We start from the raw sequence: 16,404 nt of genomic DNA, 5'->3' as shown, positions 1-16,404 counted from the left end.
GTTTTCAACATAGTGTTTGTACATCTCATTGTTACAATGGGTCAACCTGTATCCTTATTTAAGGATTTTGTTTTTTCCCTTCCCCTCCCCGAATTAGAGAACTGTATATATAAGATGCCAAAATCAAATACAGTGAAAATAGGGGCGACATCAAATACAGTGAAAATAGGCATTATACCATGGGGGAGGAACATACAAAGCAACAACAAAATCATATGGTACATTATAAATACATTAGTAACAAAGCAAGAAAGAAAAGAGAGGTATAATTTGTGGAGGGGAGGGGAAAAACAAATCGTTTAGATAGGAATACAGGTGGCCCCATTGCAACAATGAGATGTACAAGTCGTTATGTCAAAAACGAACTTCACAACTTTGGTGGAGGGGGGAGGAGGATTGTGTGTGGGGGTAGGGGGAGGATGGGAAGGGATGGGAAGGGGAAAAAAAAGGAGGAGGCTACAATGCTTGATAAGAAATGTACTCATTATCTTGCCCATGTAATTGTAACCCCTCTGTACAGTATTTTCACAATAAAAAAATAAAAGAAAAAAAAGAGATATTTGTGTCCTTATCCTGGGATTCATTTCACTTAACATCATCTTATATGGTCATATGTACATAGCTTTTGGCCTTTTCTGCCTGCCCTACACATAGTTATTGCAAATGAGGGAAACTATGGGGCCTATGTTTCTTTGGGCCTGGCTTACTTTACTTAATATAATTTCTTCCAAGTCTTTCCATTTCCTAACAAATGGCTTGATGTCATTTTTTCTGATGGAGGCATAGAATACCATTGTGTATATATACTGCATTTTCTTGATCCATTCATCTACTGAGGGGCATCTGGGTTGGTTCCATATCTTAGCTATGGTGAATAATGCTGTGATAAACACAGTTGTACTTGTAGCTTTAGTATGGCCTTGTTTGTGATTGTTTGGGCAAATGCCCAAAAGTGGGATTGCTGGGTCATAGGAGAGCTCTATGTGGAGTCTTTTGAGGAACCTCCATACTGCTTTCCAAAGTGGATGAACAAGTTTACACTCCCACCAACAATGCAGTAGGGTTCCATTTTGGCCACAACCCTCCAGCATCTGTTGTTAGATTTCTTGATTATAGCCATTCTAACTGGGGTGAGGTGGAATCTCAATGTTGTTTTGATTTGCATTTCTTTTATGGCTAGAGAGGTTGAGCATTTCTTCATGTGTCTGTTGGCCATTGCTATTTCCTCTTCAGAGAATTTTCTCTTTAAGTCTTTAGCTTACTTATTTATTGGGCGGTTGTTTCTTTGAGGGTTTGTTGTTGGGGGATTTAGTTTTTTGAGTTCTAAGAATATTTTAGATATGAGACTCTTGTCTGTGAAAACATTTTTTTTTACATTGGTGAATTTCCTTACTGTCTTAAGAACAGTGAAATTCTTTTGACTGTGTTACTGAAGGCCTGTTTCACCTGCTTGTTTCTTAAGGTGTAAATGAAGGGGTTCAGCATAGGAGCGATGGAGGTGGTGAGGATGGTCACACCCTTGTTGACAGCCATCGAATCCTTGGCTGAAGGCTTCACATAGATGAAGATGCAGCTGCCATAGGTGATGGAAATCACAATCATGTGGGAAGAACAGGTGGAAAAGGCCTTTTTCTTTTGCTTGGCAGAAGGGAATTGTAGAATGGTCTTAATGATGTATATGTAAGATAGAACTACACATAACAGGGTCATGACAAAAGTTAACACAGCACAGACTATAAGCATCTGCTCTATGAGCCATGTTTCTGAGCATGAGATCTTCAGGAGGGGGTATGCATCACAGCCAAAGTGGTCAATAACATTAGAGTCACAGAATTCCAGATTTAGGACCAACGTAAGTGGTGGGAATACAATCAACAAACCAGCCACCCAGCAACAAAGGACGAGTCTCCTACAGACCCTGCTGTTCATGATGGTCACATAATGCAGGGGTTTGCAGATGGCCACATAGCGGTCATAGGACATGGTGGCCAGGAGAAAGAATTCAGTTACAGCAAAAAGATCAGTAAAAAAAATTTCAGTGATGCAACTGTTGTATGTAATTGTCTTGTCCCCTGTTGATAGGCTGTACAGGTATCTGGGCATACAAGCAGATGTGAATGTGATTTCTAAGAAGGAGAAATTTTGTAGGAAATAGTACATGGCAGTTTTGAGTTGTGGATCCACGGTGGTGAGAGAGATGATGGTGAGGTTTCCGGTGACACTCAGCATGTAGGTGAGACACAGAAAGATGAGGAGCACAGCCTTCAGTTGTGGGTCATCAGTCAGGCCCTGGAGGAGGAACGTTGTGATGGTGTGATTTCTCATCATCCACTCCTAACTTCTTACTCAGTCTGCACTGAAAATCAGGTGTTTGGGTGGAGTGGTAATTAACAGAGCAAGAAAACTTTGAAAATAACATCACATGCATTAAAATATCATATTTCCACGTATTATCAATTTCAGTAGATGTTTAAGTTTTATAATAATAGTAGTCATTTCAAGGTAGACTTAAAAATTCAAACATTAATGTTCTATTGCACAATTTAAACATAAGAATATATATTATGTTATAGTGAATATTATATCATAACATATTATTCTGCATATGCATTATATTCTTATTTTATAACACAGTAATATATGTGTATGATATCATAAGTACATTATATTATATATTATATATGCAATATATGTTATATATTTAATATGTAATTCTATATTTATAATAATATATAGTATTCATCTATTTTATATAGACAATACATTTAACTGTGTTAATGAATTAACATATGTTAATAATATGAGGATGTACCTACATACAATGCATTTTTAACAAGGTCCCCTCCTCCCTTTATTCCTATTTCTTGCCTTGCTTTCTCATCTTTTTTCTAAGTATTTGATGGGATTCATCATGCTGACATTATCTTCATATGTAATGCCCCCTCAGTCCTCTTTGTTCCTCAGAATCCTTATTTTTCCTTTCCTCCTGGTGATCATCTCCTACCTAGTCTCCTCTTACATTTATTTCCCATTGCTGTTGCTCAAAAATCTAATTCAGTTTTCTTTTCTTGTGGTGGTAGGGATTCATGCCAAGTTCTTGTGCATACTAAGTGCTGTACTATTGAAGACATATTTAGCTTCTCAATTTGTTTTTCTCATACAAAACTAACTACTACATTTTTTCTTTTGAGTGGGTTCTGGGACTTGAACTCAGGGCTGTCTCTGAGGTTTTATGTGTTAGGTTAATTCTTTCTACTTGAGCCACAGCTCTATTTCCAGTGACTTTCCTGGCTGGGCTGGCTTTTAACTGTAATCTTCAGAACTCAGCTTCTAGAATTGCTAGATTATAGGTGTGAACCATCTGTTCCTGACTTGACTACTAATGTTTTTGTGATAGGAAGTTTGCTATATATGCTTAAGCTGAATCTTGAAATTTCTTTAGCCTATTTGTATTTTCCTTGAAATTTCATTATTCATAAAATGCAAGTATATTACAAATAGTTTGAGTTTCATTCTACAAATTATGTATCTATTTGTTAAGAAGTTGAGGTCTAGACTAGTGCTGGTAGCAAATGCCTACAATCCTATAAATTCAAGAGGTTTGTGAAACTCTTATTTCCAATTAACCAGCAGAAAGCTGGAAGAGGAGCTTTGGCTGAAATCAAAACTCCTCTTCTAACTTTTTTGTGGTTCATTGGATTTAAGAGTCAAGGAATTCCTGTTTTGTCTGGCTTTGAACCAGGATCCTCAGATTGTGGCCTCCTAAGTAGCTAGAATTGCTGGTGAGAGCCACTGCGCCCAGTATTGCTGTTAGAGAGGTTGTACTTGGTAAGCAGGTACCACCTCAATTGAAACACCACTTGACCCATGACTCTCAGCACTATTTTGTGTTAATTTTTTCTTCTTCCTTTCCCAGGAGGTCTCGTATTTTCTCCTGGGTGCTATATTTCCTACATAGCTTGAAATAGAGGCATTCACCATTACACGGGTTTAGTTGTTGAGAAGGGCTCTAGCTATGTTCCCGCCCTTCACCTGTTGATCTCTGCCTTCTGAACACCTGGGATTACAAGACTGAGCTATCATGTCTGTTTAGAATGGACATATAAAACTCAATATTGATATAATTCAATATTCACCTTATTGTTTCATATGCGTTTTATTTTCGTCTTTCCAATTTGTAATATTCAGACACTTACTTTCTTGTGGATGTCTCTTGTTTGAATTCATTTATTACTTAACACATGCACTTGCTTTGAGTAGTGTTTTCTTGAACTACAAATACGTTTTCCAAATTCCAAAATGCCCTTGAAATGTCAATAATATAACCAAATGCACCCTAAGCATAAATCAGAAACTTTTGCTTCTTACAATGTATTATGTTTTTCCCATGTGTTCTTTACAAACTAATATAGTGTACTTAGGTAACCAGTAGTTTCTGCTAGGTACAGAAATAAGCGCTTTATGTCCTTTATGTAGCTTCAGAAACATTTCCTCCCATGCTCTGTGCTTCTGCTTTCCATTCTTATGCTTCAGTTTCTAATTCCAGTAGAAATACACATACTTGGCCATTGGTTTTTAAATTTTAATTTCCTGAAGTTTCACTGCACTCAAATTATGTTACTTTTGAACAACTTCTTACTCCTTTTGTTTGCTTAATATAGTTGTATCAATGCTGATGTACTAGCCAACATAAAAACAGCCTAAAATAATGTTTGAATTAACATCATTTTAGGAATTCCTTTTCTGAATTGCAACAATCCAGAAAGATCTACTTGTTCAATATTTATTTATTCAGGTCTAAGAATGTAACAAATGACAGAATTTATTATACTTACACTTCTGGTAGTTAATTGTATCTTTTATTAGTGGTTTACAATTATTCTTAGAGAAAAAAACTTTAAATGAATATTAAGTTGAAGCCTAATATGGTATGATTTCCAGTAGCCTAGAAATATACCCTTTGCTTGAGATTTCTCTCTGTAGTTGATTGCGCCAAGTTTCTCTCAATCCATATAGAGTCATCCTCCATCAGGCGAGGAAACTGCTTTGGTTTTCTTTCTGTCATTGAAAAGTAGGTCCACAAAGCTCAGGGTACCTTTGGAATAGTGGCATTGTGAGTTCTTTTGATAACTGGGAAGATTCTCTAATTTTAATTTCCATATTTATATTATTTTTCAAGTATGTAAGCAAGTTGATAAGCATAGGATTCCATGGTAACTCACATTGAAAAACCACTTAATGAACTTGGGGAAAAACTCAATCTGCCTTAGTACTTGTGGGAATTCAGCCTATAGAGACAGGAGAAAGCACTAGGAGCATTGCAAACACATTGTTAGAAAACATTAAGAACCTAATGAAATAAGCTGTCTTCTAAGACAGCTTATTTATCTAGGTTTCCTTTCCTACTTGTCAATTTGTTTGACAGTGGATAAATTCCATGTTAATATTTCAAAACTATCATTTGGTTCTACTTTCATTATGTTCTCTTCATCAGGTCAAATATATAACCTTTTCAGTCAAAATTAATAATTGATTCCAGTATACATTCCTAAGTTTAGACACTAAACATCTCTAAGGGCTGAAACACATTGTTCATGCATTCACATTTTTTATATTTAAAGGTTAATACCCAAGAATCCCTAAGACTCTTAGAAGTCCGTATGATTTGAAATTCACCCTTTTGGATTTCAAATTTTGACATATTTTTCTCCTGGAACAGAATTTCAGTGGATGTTACTGTATGAAAATATCATGTGCTAAATAAATTTATCCTTCAAGTAATATAAACTTTGAAATTCATTTAATATATATATATATATTCTTATTGACATTTCATTTTTACTCAACAACCCCTAATTGTGTATAGTTCTTTCTACAATATAAATTTTGATATATGCACATTATGTAGAATGCTTAAATTAACTAAATTATTTTTTCTTTTTTTCTTTTGGATTATAGATTTGAATTTACTGTCTTAGCCATTTTGAATGTGCAAGACATTGTTTCCAAGTACACTCAACCTACTGTTCAAAACTTATTTCTCTTGTCCAACTGAAACTCTGTATCTTTGAGAAACAACAGCAGAAAGAATATTAGTGTTTGCCTCTGGTTGTGAAGAAATTTGGAAAGAGATAAATGATGAGTAATTGCTAATGTGTACAAGATTCCTTTTAGGGGTGATAAAATATTCTAAAGTTACATTATGGTGATACACACAATTTTGTGAATGCTAGTAAAAATCATGTAATTGAACAATTATAATTCATACTTCAACTTTGTGGCCTACAAGTAACATATAAATAAAAGTTTATGTTATTTAAATATTTTATTGTAAAATCTTTACAACTTTGGCGGGGAGGGTAGTTGTGGAGGTGGGAGGGAAGGGATGGTAGGGGAAAAACAAAGGAGGAGGCAACAATGCTTGATAGGAAATGTACTTATTGCTTTGCTCATGTAACTGTAACCCCTCTGTACAGTATTTTTACAATAAAAATGTACAAAAATAAATATTTTATTGTGTATTCTTAAGATGTACAATGTGTTAATAATATACATATTATTGAGACAAGGTCTCAAAGCTCAAGGGCACTTGAAACTGAGAATCTTTTGCCTCAGCCTCTACCCAGTTTATAATAATACATTTAAGAATTATTTGTCTTATAAAGGTGATGTACAGAGGGATTAGAGTTACATTGGTCACTAAAGAGAGCATTTCTTTTTGGATAATAGTACCCTTTCCTTCCCTCTCTTGAAGTTTTTCTCTCCCATCCCCATCTGCAAGTTGTGTAGTTCATTTTCAACATACTATCTACTGGGTACCACTGCTGCACTTTTTGCCCTTTGTGCCTCCATTTATGTGCCTCTCCTCAACATCCCAAAGTCATATAAATGAACCAACAAGATAAAAAAGAAAACACAAAAAACAAAAAAGGGAAAGCAACTTCATTACCCCTCTGCTCATTTTGATAAATATTATTTTGTATGGTTTGTGTTTCTCTCTTAAAAGTTTCTGCTTTTGGCAGACACTCTGAAAACATTACAGGATGGAATAGGAGAAACCCTAGGTCTCCTTGGCTCAGGCCGAAATTTTCTGAATAGAGACCCGGAAACACAACAAATCAAAGAAAGGTTGGACAAATGGGATTGCATAAGGTTGCAGAGCTTCTGCAGGGCAAATGACATAGCTAGCAAGATCAATAGAAAGCCCACCGATTGGGAGAAGATCTTTACTAGCCATACAACGGACAAGGGTCTCATATCTAAAATATACTTGGAACTCAAAAAATTAAACCCCCCAACAACAAATCCTCAAAGAAACAACTGCCCAATAAATAAGTGGGCGAAAGACTTAAAGAGAAGCTTCTCTGAAGAAGAAAGAAGGATGGCCAGTAGACACATGAAGAAATGTTCAACATCCCTAGCCATAAAAGAAATGCAAATCAAAACAACATTGAGATATCACCTCACTCCAGTTAGAACAGCAAAAATCAAGAACTCTAACAACAACAGATGCTGGAGGGGATGTGGACAGAAAGGAACCTTACTTCATTGTTGGTGGGAATGTAAACTTGTTCAACCACTTTGGAAAGCAGTATGGAGGTTCCTCAAAAGACTTCACATAGATCTCCCCTATGATCCAGCAATCCCACTTTTGGGCATTTACCCAAATGTATACAAACAAGACCACACTAAAGCTACCAGCACAACTATGTTTATTGCAGCATTATTTACCATAGCTAAGATCTGGAACCAACCCAGATGCCCCTCAGTAGATGAATGGATCAAGAAAATGTGGTATATATACACAATGGAATTCTATGCCTCCATCAGAAAGAATGACATTTCCCCATTTGTTAGGAAATGGAAAGGCTTGGAAAAAATTATATTAAGTGAAGTAAGCCAGGCCCAAAGAAGCATAGGTCCCATGGTTTCCCTTATTTGCAATATCTAGTATAGGTATGAGTCAAGCGGAAAAGGTCAGATAAGGTGATGTTAGGAAAACGAACCCTCAAATATGTATTTTAATGTTTTCGTTTCTTTCATGCATGTGTTTCTAACGCATTTATAAGATTATTTTTTTGTTGCTTTGTATGTCCCTCCCCCACAGTGTAACCCCCGCTTTCACTTTATTTGATGTCAGTATAACATGTGGAGGAGATGGGGACAAACAAGTCGTTTAAGGATTCAGGTGGACCTGTTGCAACAAGGAGAATTACAAAATGTCATGTCAAAGCAAGCTTTACAATGTCGGTGTGGGGGGGGGGAGGGGGGTATGATTGGGTGGGGGGGGAGGGGGGAGGCTGGGAAGGGAGGTGAAGGGTAAACAAAGGAGGAGGCTGCAATGCTTGGTAAGAAAAGTATGCATTATCCTGCCAATGTAATTGTAACCCCTCTGTACAGTATGTTCTCAAATAAAATAAAATAAAATTAAAAAAAAAGTTTCTGCTTTTGGTCTCACTATGCATGAATGCCTAGAGTACTGCATAATTTATGATGTCCTGTTACGTTTTACATCTACTGTCTGCATATGAAGAAGAACATGCACCATTTATCTGTCTTTGCTTGGCTTACCTGTCTTGTTCTAGGACTATCCATTCCCCAAGTTTCATTCTTTCTAAGGTTGTGTAAAATTCCATTTTGTATAAGCAACATATATTTGGAACCACTCATCTATTGTAGGGCATCTAGGCCGTTTCTACAACTTGAATATTGTGAATAATGCAGCAATGAACATGGATGTGCAAGTGTCTTTATGTTATCCAGGCTAGTATGTTCTGGGTAGATGCCCAGGAGTGGTAAAGCTGGTCAAAAGAAGCTCTTCCTTTATGTTTTGAGGAACATCCAGCTTGCCATCCAGGGTGGTTGTATTAGTTTACATTCCCACCAAAAGTGCAATTGGGTCCCCCCCACATCTTTGCTAACATTTATTGTTGTTTGATTTTGTGATGCTGGCGAATCTAAGTGGGGTGAGATGGAATCTCACTGAAATGTGAGGGATGCAAATTAGTTGAGCTGATCTGAAACTTTGGCAATATGGCAGGGTAAAAAAAATCAACCCACAGACCCAGTAGCTTTTCTGTATGACAACAATGAGAAGAGCAAGACTGAAATCAGGAGAGCAACTCCATTTTTATAGCCTCAAAAAATACCTAGGATTAGTTGCAACAATGAGAAGTACAAATTGTCATGTCAAAAATGAGCTTTACAATGTCGGAGGGGGGGGGAAGGATTGGGTGGGGGGGAGGGGGGAGGCTGGGAAGGGAGGTGAAGGGTAAACAAAGGAGGAGGCTACAATGCTTGGTAAGAAATGTATGCATTATCCTGCCCATGTAATTGTAACCCCTCTGTACAGTATGTTCACAAATAAAATAAAATATTAAAAAATACCTAGGATTAGTGTAACCAAAGATTGAAGGACATCTATAATGAAAACTTTAACAACCTTAAAATAAAAATTGAAGCAGATTTAAGGAAGTGGAAAAACCTCCCATGCTCCTCGATTGGAAGGGTTAACATCATGAAAAGGTCAATATTGCCCAAAGTTATCTACAAATTCAATGCAATACTCATCAAAATCCCAACAATATTCATCAATGATACAGAAGAGGTAACCCCAAAATTCATATGGAATAATAGGAGACCCTGAATAGCAAAATCAACCCTTACCAGGAAGAATACAAAGCTTCAAACACTATTATAAAGCTGTAGTAATAAACAGCTTGGTACTGACACAGAATAGGCCTGAGGACCAATGGAATAGAATAGCAGACCCAGAAAAGGACCTATAAACCTGTAACCATCTAATAGTTGATATAGGACTCAAAAAACACAGGATGGAAGAAAGACCGCCTCTTCAACAAATGGTGCTGGCACAATTGGCTATACAAGTGCAGAAAACTGAAGTTAGATCCATATATAACCTTGCACCAGAACCAATTCTAAATGAATCAAAGACCTCAATGTAAGATCAGACACCCTGACAATATTACTGGAAGAGAGAGGAAACACTAAGTTTCCTTGGCACAGTTCTAAACTTCCTAAGTAAAGATCCAGAATCAACAAATCAAAGAAAGACTGGATAAATGGGATTGCATCAAACTGAGGAGTTTCTGCATGGCAAAGGACATAGCTAGCAAGATAAATAGAAAGCTGAAGAATGGCAGAATGTCTTTTTTTGGGGGGGGGGTCCGGTCATGGGGCCTGAACTCTGGGCCTAAGCGCTGTCCCTCAGCTCTTCAGCTGAAGGCTAGCGCACTACCACTTGAGCCATAGCACCACTTCCGGTTTTTTTCCTGCTTATGTGGTGCTGAGGAATCAAACCCAGGGCCTCATGCATGCAAGGCAAGCGCTGTACCACTGAACCACCTTCCCAGCCCCAGAATGTCTTTAGTAGCAAAACATCAGACAAGGGCTTCATATTTCAAATATACTCAGGTCTTAAAAAGTTAAACCTCCCAAAACAAATCCTCAAAGAAAAAGCAACCCAATTATTAATGGGCTACAGATGTAAAGAGAGACTTCTCTGAAGAAGAAATAAGAATGGCCAATAACACATGAAGAAATGTTCAAACATCTCCGGCCACAAAAGAAATGCAAATCAAAATAACATTGAGATTCCACCTCACTCCAGCTACAATGGTCATTATCAAGAAAACTACCAATAACAAGTGCTGGCAGGGATGTGGCCAAATGGGAATGTAAACTTGTTCAATCACTCTGGAAAGCAGTAAAGAGGTTCCTCAAAAGAGAGTTTCCTTATGACCCAGAAATCCCACTACTGGGCATTTATCCAATTTACCAAAAACGAGACTACACTAAAGCCACCAGCACAACCATGTTCACTGCAGCTTTGTTTATCATAGCCAAGATATGGAATCAACCCAGACATCCCTCAGCAGATGAATGGATCATGAAAATATGGTCTATATACACAATAGAATTTTATACTTTCATCAGAAATAATGACAATGCCCAATTTTTAAGGAAATGGAAAGACTTGGAAAGTAATTATACTAAATGAATTAAGCTAGATCCAAAGAAACATAGGCTGCATGGTTTTCCTTATTTGTAATAATTAGAATGTGCCTATAAATCAATGAGTAAACCCAATGTAGAGTAAACGGCAAACTATGACACTTGGACATGATTAAACATTAGTCTAAACATTAACACAGTTTGAACAAAGGAGGATATTCTTTTTTTTTATTGTGAAAGTACCGTACAGAGGGATTACAATTATATGGGCAAGGTAATGAGACATTTCTTTTTTTTAAATTGTGAAAATACTGTACAGAGGGGTTAGAATTACATGGCCAAGATAATGAGTACATTTGTTATCAAGCATTGTAGCCTCCTCATTTCTCCTTCCCTTCCCATCCTCCCTCCACCCCCCCAACCCTCCTCTCCCCCACCATAATGAGTACATTTCTTAACAAGCATTATTGCTTCCTCCTTTGTTTCCCCTTCCCATCTCCCCTCCAATCCCCCCCCCCCCAAGTTGTAAAGTTCGCTTTTCGACATAACGCCTTGTACATCTCATTGTTGCAATGGGTCCACCTGTATCCTTATTTAAACAATTGGTTTTCTCCCTTCCCCTCCACACATTATACCAACATCAAATACAGTGAAAACAGGGGTTATACCGTGGGGGAGGGACATACAAAGCAACAAAGAAATCATCAACAATTGCAAGAAAGAAAAAACATTTGAATCCTTTTCTTGGGGTTCATTTCACCTAACATCAACTTATCTGACTGTTAGGAAATGGAAAGACTTGGAAAAAATTATATTAAGTGAAGTAAGCCAGGCCCAAAGAAACATAGGTCCCATGGTTTCCCTTATTTGCAATAACTAATATATGTCTGAGACAGGGAGGATATTCCTAGGAGAGGAATACTAGGGTTCAATAGCTATGTCTATATGATCTTATAAAATGAACTCATCAAAATGAGCTCCAAGAAACGGAAGCAAGAAGTTTTATATTGTACTGTCCACATGTCATTATTTTTCTTTCCTTTTCCTTTGCTTTTTGCTTTGGTTTGTTCCCTTTTGTTGCTGTTTCTGATTTCTGCACCCTTTGTCTTGTATATGTGTTTATCAGATTTGGGGAGGGGAAGAGGAAGCACAGAAATGGCATGACAAAGGTTGAACCAATTCAGGGTGAAACCCACTAGATACTATATTGGAAGTGAAGTATTCATCTTGGGGGAGGTATTCAGAAGGGGAAAAACTGTGTGTGGGAGGGGGGTGACACTGTTTAAAAAGAAATGTACTCAACTGACTTATGTAATTGTAATCCACTCTACATTACCTTTACAATAAAATGTAAAAAATGTGAGAGATGGAGTGATGGGCTTTCTCTTCTATCCTCAGTTCCTGAAGTGTGGTCTGGTAGTAAGAATATTCTCTAGTAAACATAATTACCCTAATCAAAATGCATGATGAATGTATTGGTTTTGTTTCACTTTATCTGTGGTCGTGTCAAGGATTATTGATATGCTAGGTTACTCTGTTGTTTCCTGGTTTATGTACATTGTGAGTTTTTTTTCCTGAGTCATTTGAAATTATTAGGAAAGGATGAAGACAAATTATACATGTACAGACACCATGATCTTTTCTTATCAAAACTTACCAAACTTTTTTTATATTGGTGAATTTCCTTACTTTCTTAATAGCAGTGAAATTCTTTTCACTGTGTTATTGAAGGCCTGTTTCACCTGCTTGTTTCTTAAGGTGTAAATGAAGGGGTTCAGCATAGGAGCGATGGAGGTGGTAAGGATGACCACACCCTTGTTGACAGCCATCGAATCCTTGGCTGAAGGCTTCACATAGATGAAGATGCAGCTGCCATAGGTGATGGAAATCACGATCATGTGGGAAGAACAGGTGGAAAAGGCCTTTTTCCTTTGCTTGGCAGAAGGGAATTGTAGAATGGTCTTAATGATGTATATGTAAGATAGAACTACACACAATAGGGTCATGACAAAGGTTAAGACAGCACAAACGATGACCATCTGTTCTATGAGCCATGTTTCTGAGCATGAGATCTTCAGGAGGGGATATGCATCACAGAAAAAGTGGTCAATGACAGAGTCACAAAATTCCAATTTTAGGACCAGGATAAGTGGTGGAAATACAATCAACAAACCACCTGCCCAGCAACAAAGGACGAGTCTCCTACAGACCCTGCTGTTCATGATGGTCACATAATGCAGGGGTTTGCAGATGGCCACATAGCGGTCATAGGACATGGTGGCCAGCAGAAAGAATTCAGTTACAGCAAAAAGATCAGTAAAAAAAACTTCAGTGATGCAACTGTTATATGTGATTGTATTGTCTCCTGTTGATAGGCTGTACAAGTATTTGGGAATGCAGGCAGATGTGAATGAGATTTCTAAGAAGGAGAAATTTTGTAGGAAATAGTACATGGCAGTTTTGAGTTGTGGATCCACGGTGGTGAGAGAGATGATGGTGAGGTTTCCGGTGACACTCAGCATGTAGGTGAGACACAGAAAGATGAGGAGCACAGCCTTCAGTTGTGGGTCATCAGTCAGGCCCTGGAGGAGGAACGTTGTGATGGTGTGATTTCTCATCATCCACTCCTGACTTCTACTCAGTCTGCACTGAAAATTCAAAAATTTGGGTAGAGTATTAATTAACAGAGGAAGAAGATGATGAAAATTACATCATATGAACTTAAATTTTCTATCTACACATATTAACAATTACAGTAGATTTTATGATTCATAGTTTTACAATTCATAGTTGTCACTTCAAGGTAGAATAAAAAATTCAAGTATCCATGATACTCCAAAATTCAAGTATGCATATCATATTACAAAAGTTAAATATATACTATATAGTATTTTAGATTAAAATGAGTATTATAACATATAGTATGCATATAGTATACATATACATATTGCATTATTTTATAGCACAATAATACATATGTATTATATCATAACATATAATATGTAGTGTTTTATATAAATATATAACATATCATAACATATAATACAATGTGCTGTCCATTTGATTTAGCATTTGTTAATTATGTGAAAGGGTATGTGTACACAGTACATTTTTAACTAATTCAACTTCTGTGTCACATTCCTATTCCCTCTCTTTCCCATCTTAAAAAAAAATATTTGGTGGGATTCACCATGCTGACCTTATGTTTATATGTAATTTACCCCTCAGAATCTCCATTTTTCCTCTCCTCTTGGTGATCACCTCCTACACGGTCATTTCTTACTTTTATTTCCTATTGTCATTGCTCCAAATTTTATTCAGTTTTTTGTTCCTGTGTTTTCTTTTCTTGAGGTGGTAGGGATTGACACCAAGTTCTTGAACATGCTAAATGCTGTACAAATGAAGACATTCTTAGCTCCCCAGTTTCTTTTTTCTCAATCAAAACTGACTGCTAGTTTTTCTTTTGTGTGGGTCCTGGGGCTTGAACACAGGGCTGGAGAACCATACCCAAGCTTTTTTTTTTTTTTTTTTTTTTTTTGGTAAGACTAGCACTCTCTCCTGGAGCCACAGCTCTACTTCCAGTTTTTTGGTGGTTAATAGGAAGTAAGAGTCTGAATGACCTTACTGCCTGTGCTGACATAGAACTGTGATCCTCAGAACTCATCTTAGCGAGTTGCTAGATTATAGATGTGAGCCACCTGCACAGGTCTTCACTGCTAATGTTTTTGTGATATGAAGTGTTCTTCTTAAGACAGGATGAATGCTTAAGCAGAGTCTTGAGTTTTCTTTAGCCTATTTATATTTCCCTTGAAATTTTGTCATTCATAAAATGGAAGAAAATTACAAGCAGTTTGAGTTTCATTCTACAAACTCTTCACCTATTGGTGGAAATGTTGAGGTCTAGACTAGTGCTGTGGCTACAGTGTACAATCCTAGCAGTTCAGGAGATTCCATTTTTTCTTCTTCTATTATTATTATTATTATTAGCCAGTCCTGGGGCTTGAACTCAGGTATGAGCACTGTCCCTGAGCTTCTTTTTGCTCAAGCTAGCACACTACCACTTGAGGCGCAGAGCATTTCTGGCTTTTTTTCCCCCCTGCTTACATGGTACTGAGGAATCGAGCTTGTACCATTAAGCCTCATTCCCAGCCCAGGGAGATTGTAATCTTAAGGAATGCCATTCTAACCCAGCGAGGGCAGGTAAGTTAAACCACTTCCAGTGTATTGCTGTTTAATTGAAGATAGTCTTCTTGTTTGGTCTGGTTTTAAACCACAATCCTCAGATCTTGGCCTCCTGTGATGCAAGGATTGTATGTGGGAGCCACTGGTGCCCAGTATTGGTGGTTGGGATGATGCACTTGATAAGCAGGCATCACCTCATATGACAGACCACTTGACCCATGACTCTCAGCACTTGTTTGTTTTATTATTTTCTTCCCTTCCTCTCCCAGGAGGTCTTGTATTTTTTCTTCATGGCTTGATATAGAGGTATGAGCTCTGGATAACTTTCTGCTCTTCAGTTTAAATTACAATTCTCTGCCTGAGATTACTGGCATTAGCCATTATGTCTGTTTAGATTGGACATTTTAAACCATGCAATATCAACATAATTGTCTCACAACTGACCACATCCCTGCATACTTGTTTTTCATGTCATCTTTCCAATAATTTCGAGACACACATTTTTTTACTGATGTCTCTTGTGTGATAGCTGTTTGAATGCATTCATTTCTTAACATATGCACTTGCTTTGAATAGTATTTTCTTGAACTCCAAACATTATTTTCAAATTCCCAAATATCCTCTTAATGTCCATCATAGAATCAAATATACCCCAAAGATAAGTCAGAAATAAAAAATTTGATCTCAATATTATATTTTATTTCTCCCATGTGCTCTTTACAAACTAGTGTACTGAAGTTAGAGAACCTGTAGTTTATTCTAGATACAGAAATAAGCACTTTGTGTCATTTATCTGCCTACAGAAATATTCCCTCTAATGTTCTGTGTTTCCACCTCCCTCTCCTGTACCTCAGTCTCTAATTCCACTAAAAATACACATACATGGCAATTGGTTTCTAAGTTCTAATTTCCTGACTCTTCACAGAACTCAGATTATGCTACTTTGGAATGATTTCTTACTCATTTTTTTTACTTAATATAGTTATATCAATCATTATGTACCAAGCAACATAAAAACACTTAAAACAAATGTTTGAACTAATATTAGGATAATTTCTAAACGGTAACCATGGAGAAAGATCTATTTATTGAAAGCTTATGTAACTCAAGTTCAAAAACTGTAACAAATAGTAGAAGTCATTATACTTACACTTTTCGCAGTTAATTATCTTTCTATTAGTTGCTGACAATTATTCTTAGAACTATAATTTGAAAATGAACATTATGTTGAATGTTAACAGTATATGA

General features: G+C 36.9%; 2 protein-coding genes across 2 annotated transcripts; both read right to left on the bottom strand.

Annotated features, from left to right (window-relative positions):
- Window positions 1-1,389: 1,389 nt before the first annotated feature.
- On the bottom strand, window positions 1,390-2,325 carry LOC138837496 (olfactory receptor 6C2-like). Its single transcript, XM_070036390.1, has one exon. It carries the CDS (start codon window positions 2,323-2,325, stop codon window positions 1,390-1,392), a length of 936 nt encoding a protein of 311 aa, XP_069892491.1.
- A 10,334-nt stretch (window positions 2,326-12,659) lies between these two features.
- LOC138837491 (olfactory receptor 6C2-like) lies at window positions 12,660-13,592 on the bottom strand. Its single transcript, XM_070036376.1, has one exon. The coding sequence runs from the start codon at window positions 13,590-13,592 to the stop codon at window positions 12,660-12,662; it is 933 nt and encodes a 310-aa protein (XP_069892477.1).
- Window positions 13,593-16,404: the final 2,812 nt, after the last annotated feature.

This window comes from Dipodomys merriami, unplaced genomic scaffold (assembly GCF_024711535.1).
Source record: "Dipodomys merriami isolate MVZ:Mamm:240054 unplaced genomic scaffold, mDipMer1.0.p SCAF_10, whole genome shotgun sequence".
NCBI lineage: Eukaryota > Metazoa > Chordata > Mammalia > Rodentia > Heteromyidae > Dipodomys > Dipodomys merriami.
Note: the sequence above shows the minus strand (reverse complement) of the source record. Positions and strands in the feature narration are given on the sequence as shown.

What these genes read in the sequence shown, in the direction of transcription:
- LOC138837496 (XM_070036390.1), bottom strand. Translation starts at nt 2,325, where the DNA reads ATGAGAAATCACACCATCACAACGTTCCTCCTCCAGGGCCTGACTGAT.
- LOC138837491 (XM_070036376.1), bottom strand. Translation starts at nt 13,592, where the DNA reads ATGAGAAATCACACCATCACAACGTTCCTCCTCCAGGGCCTGACTGAT.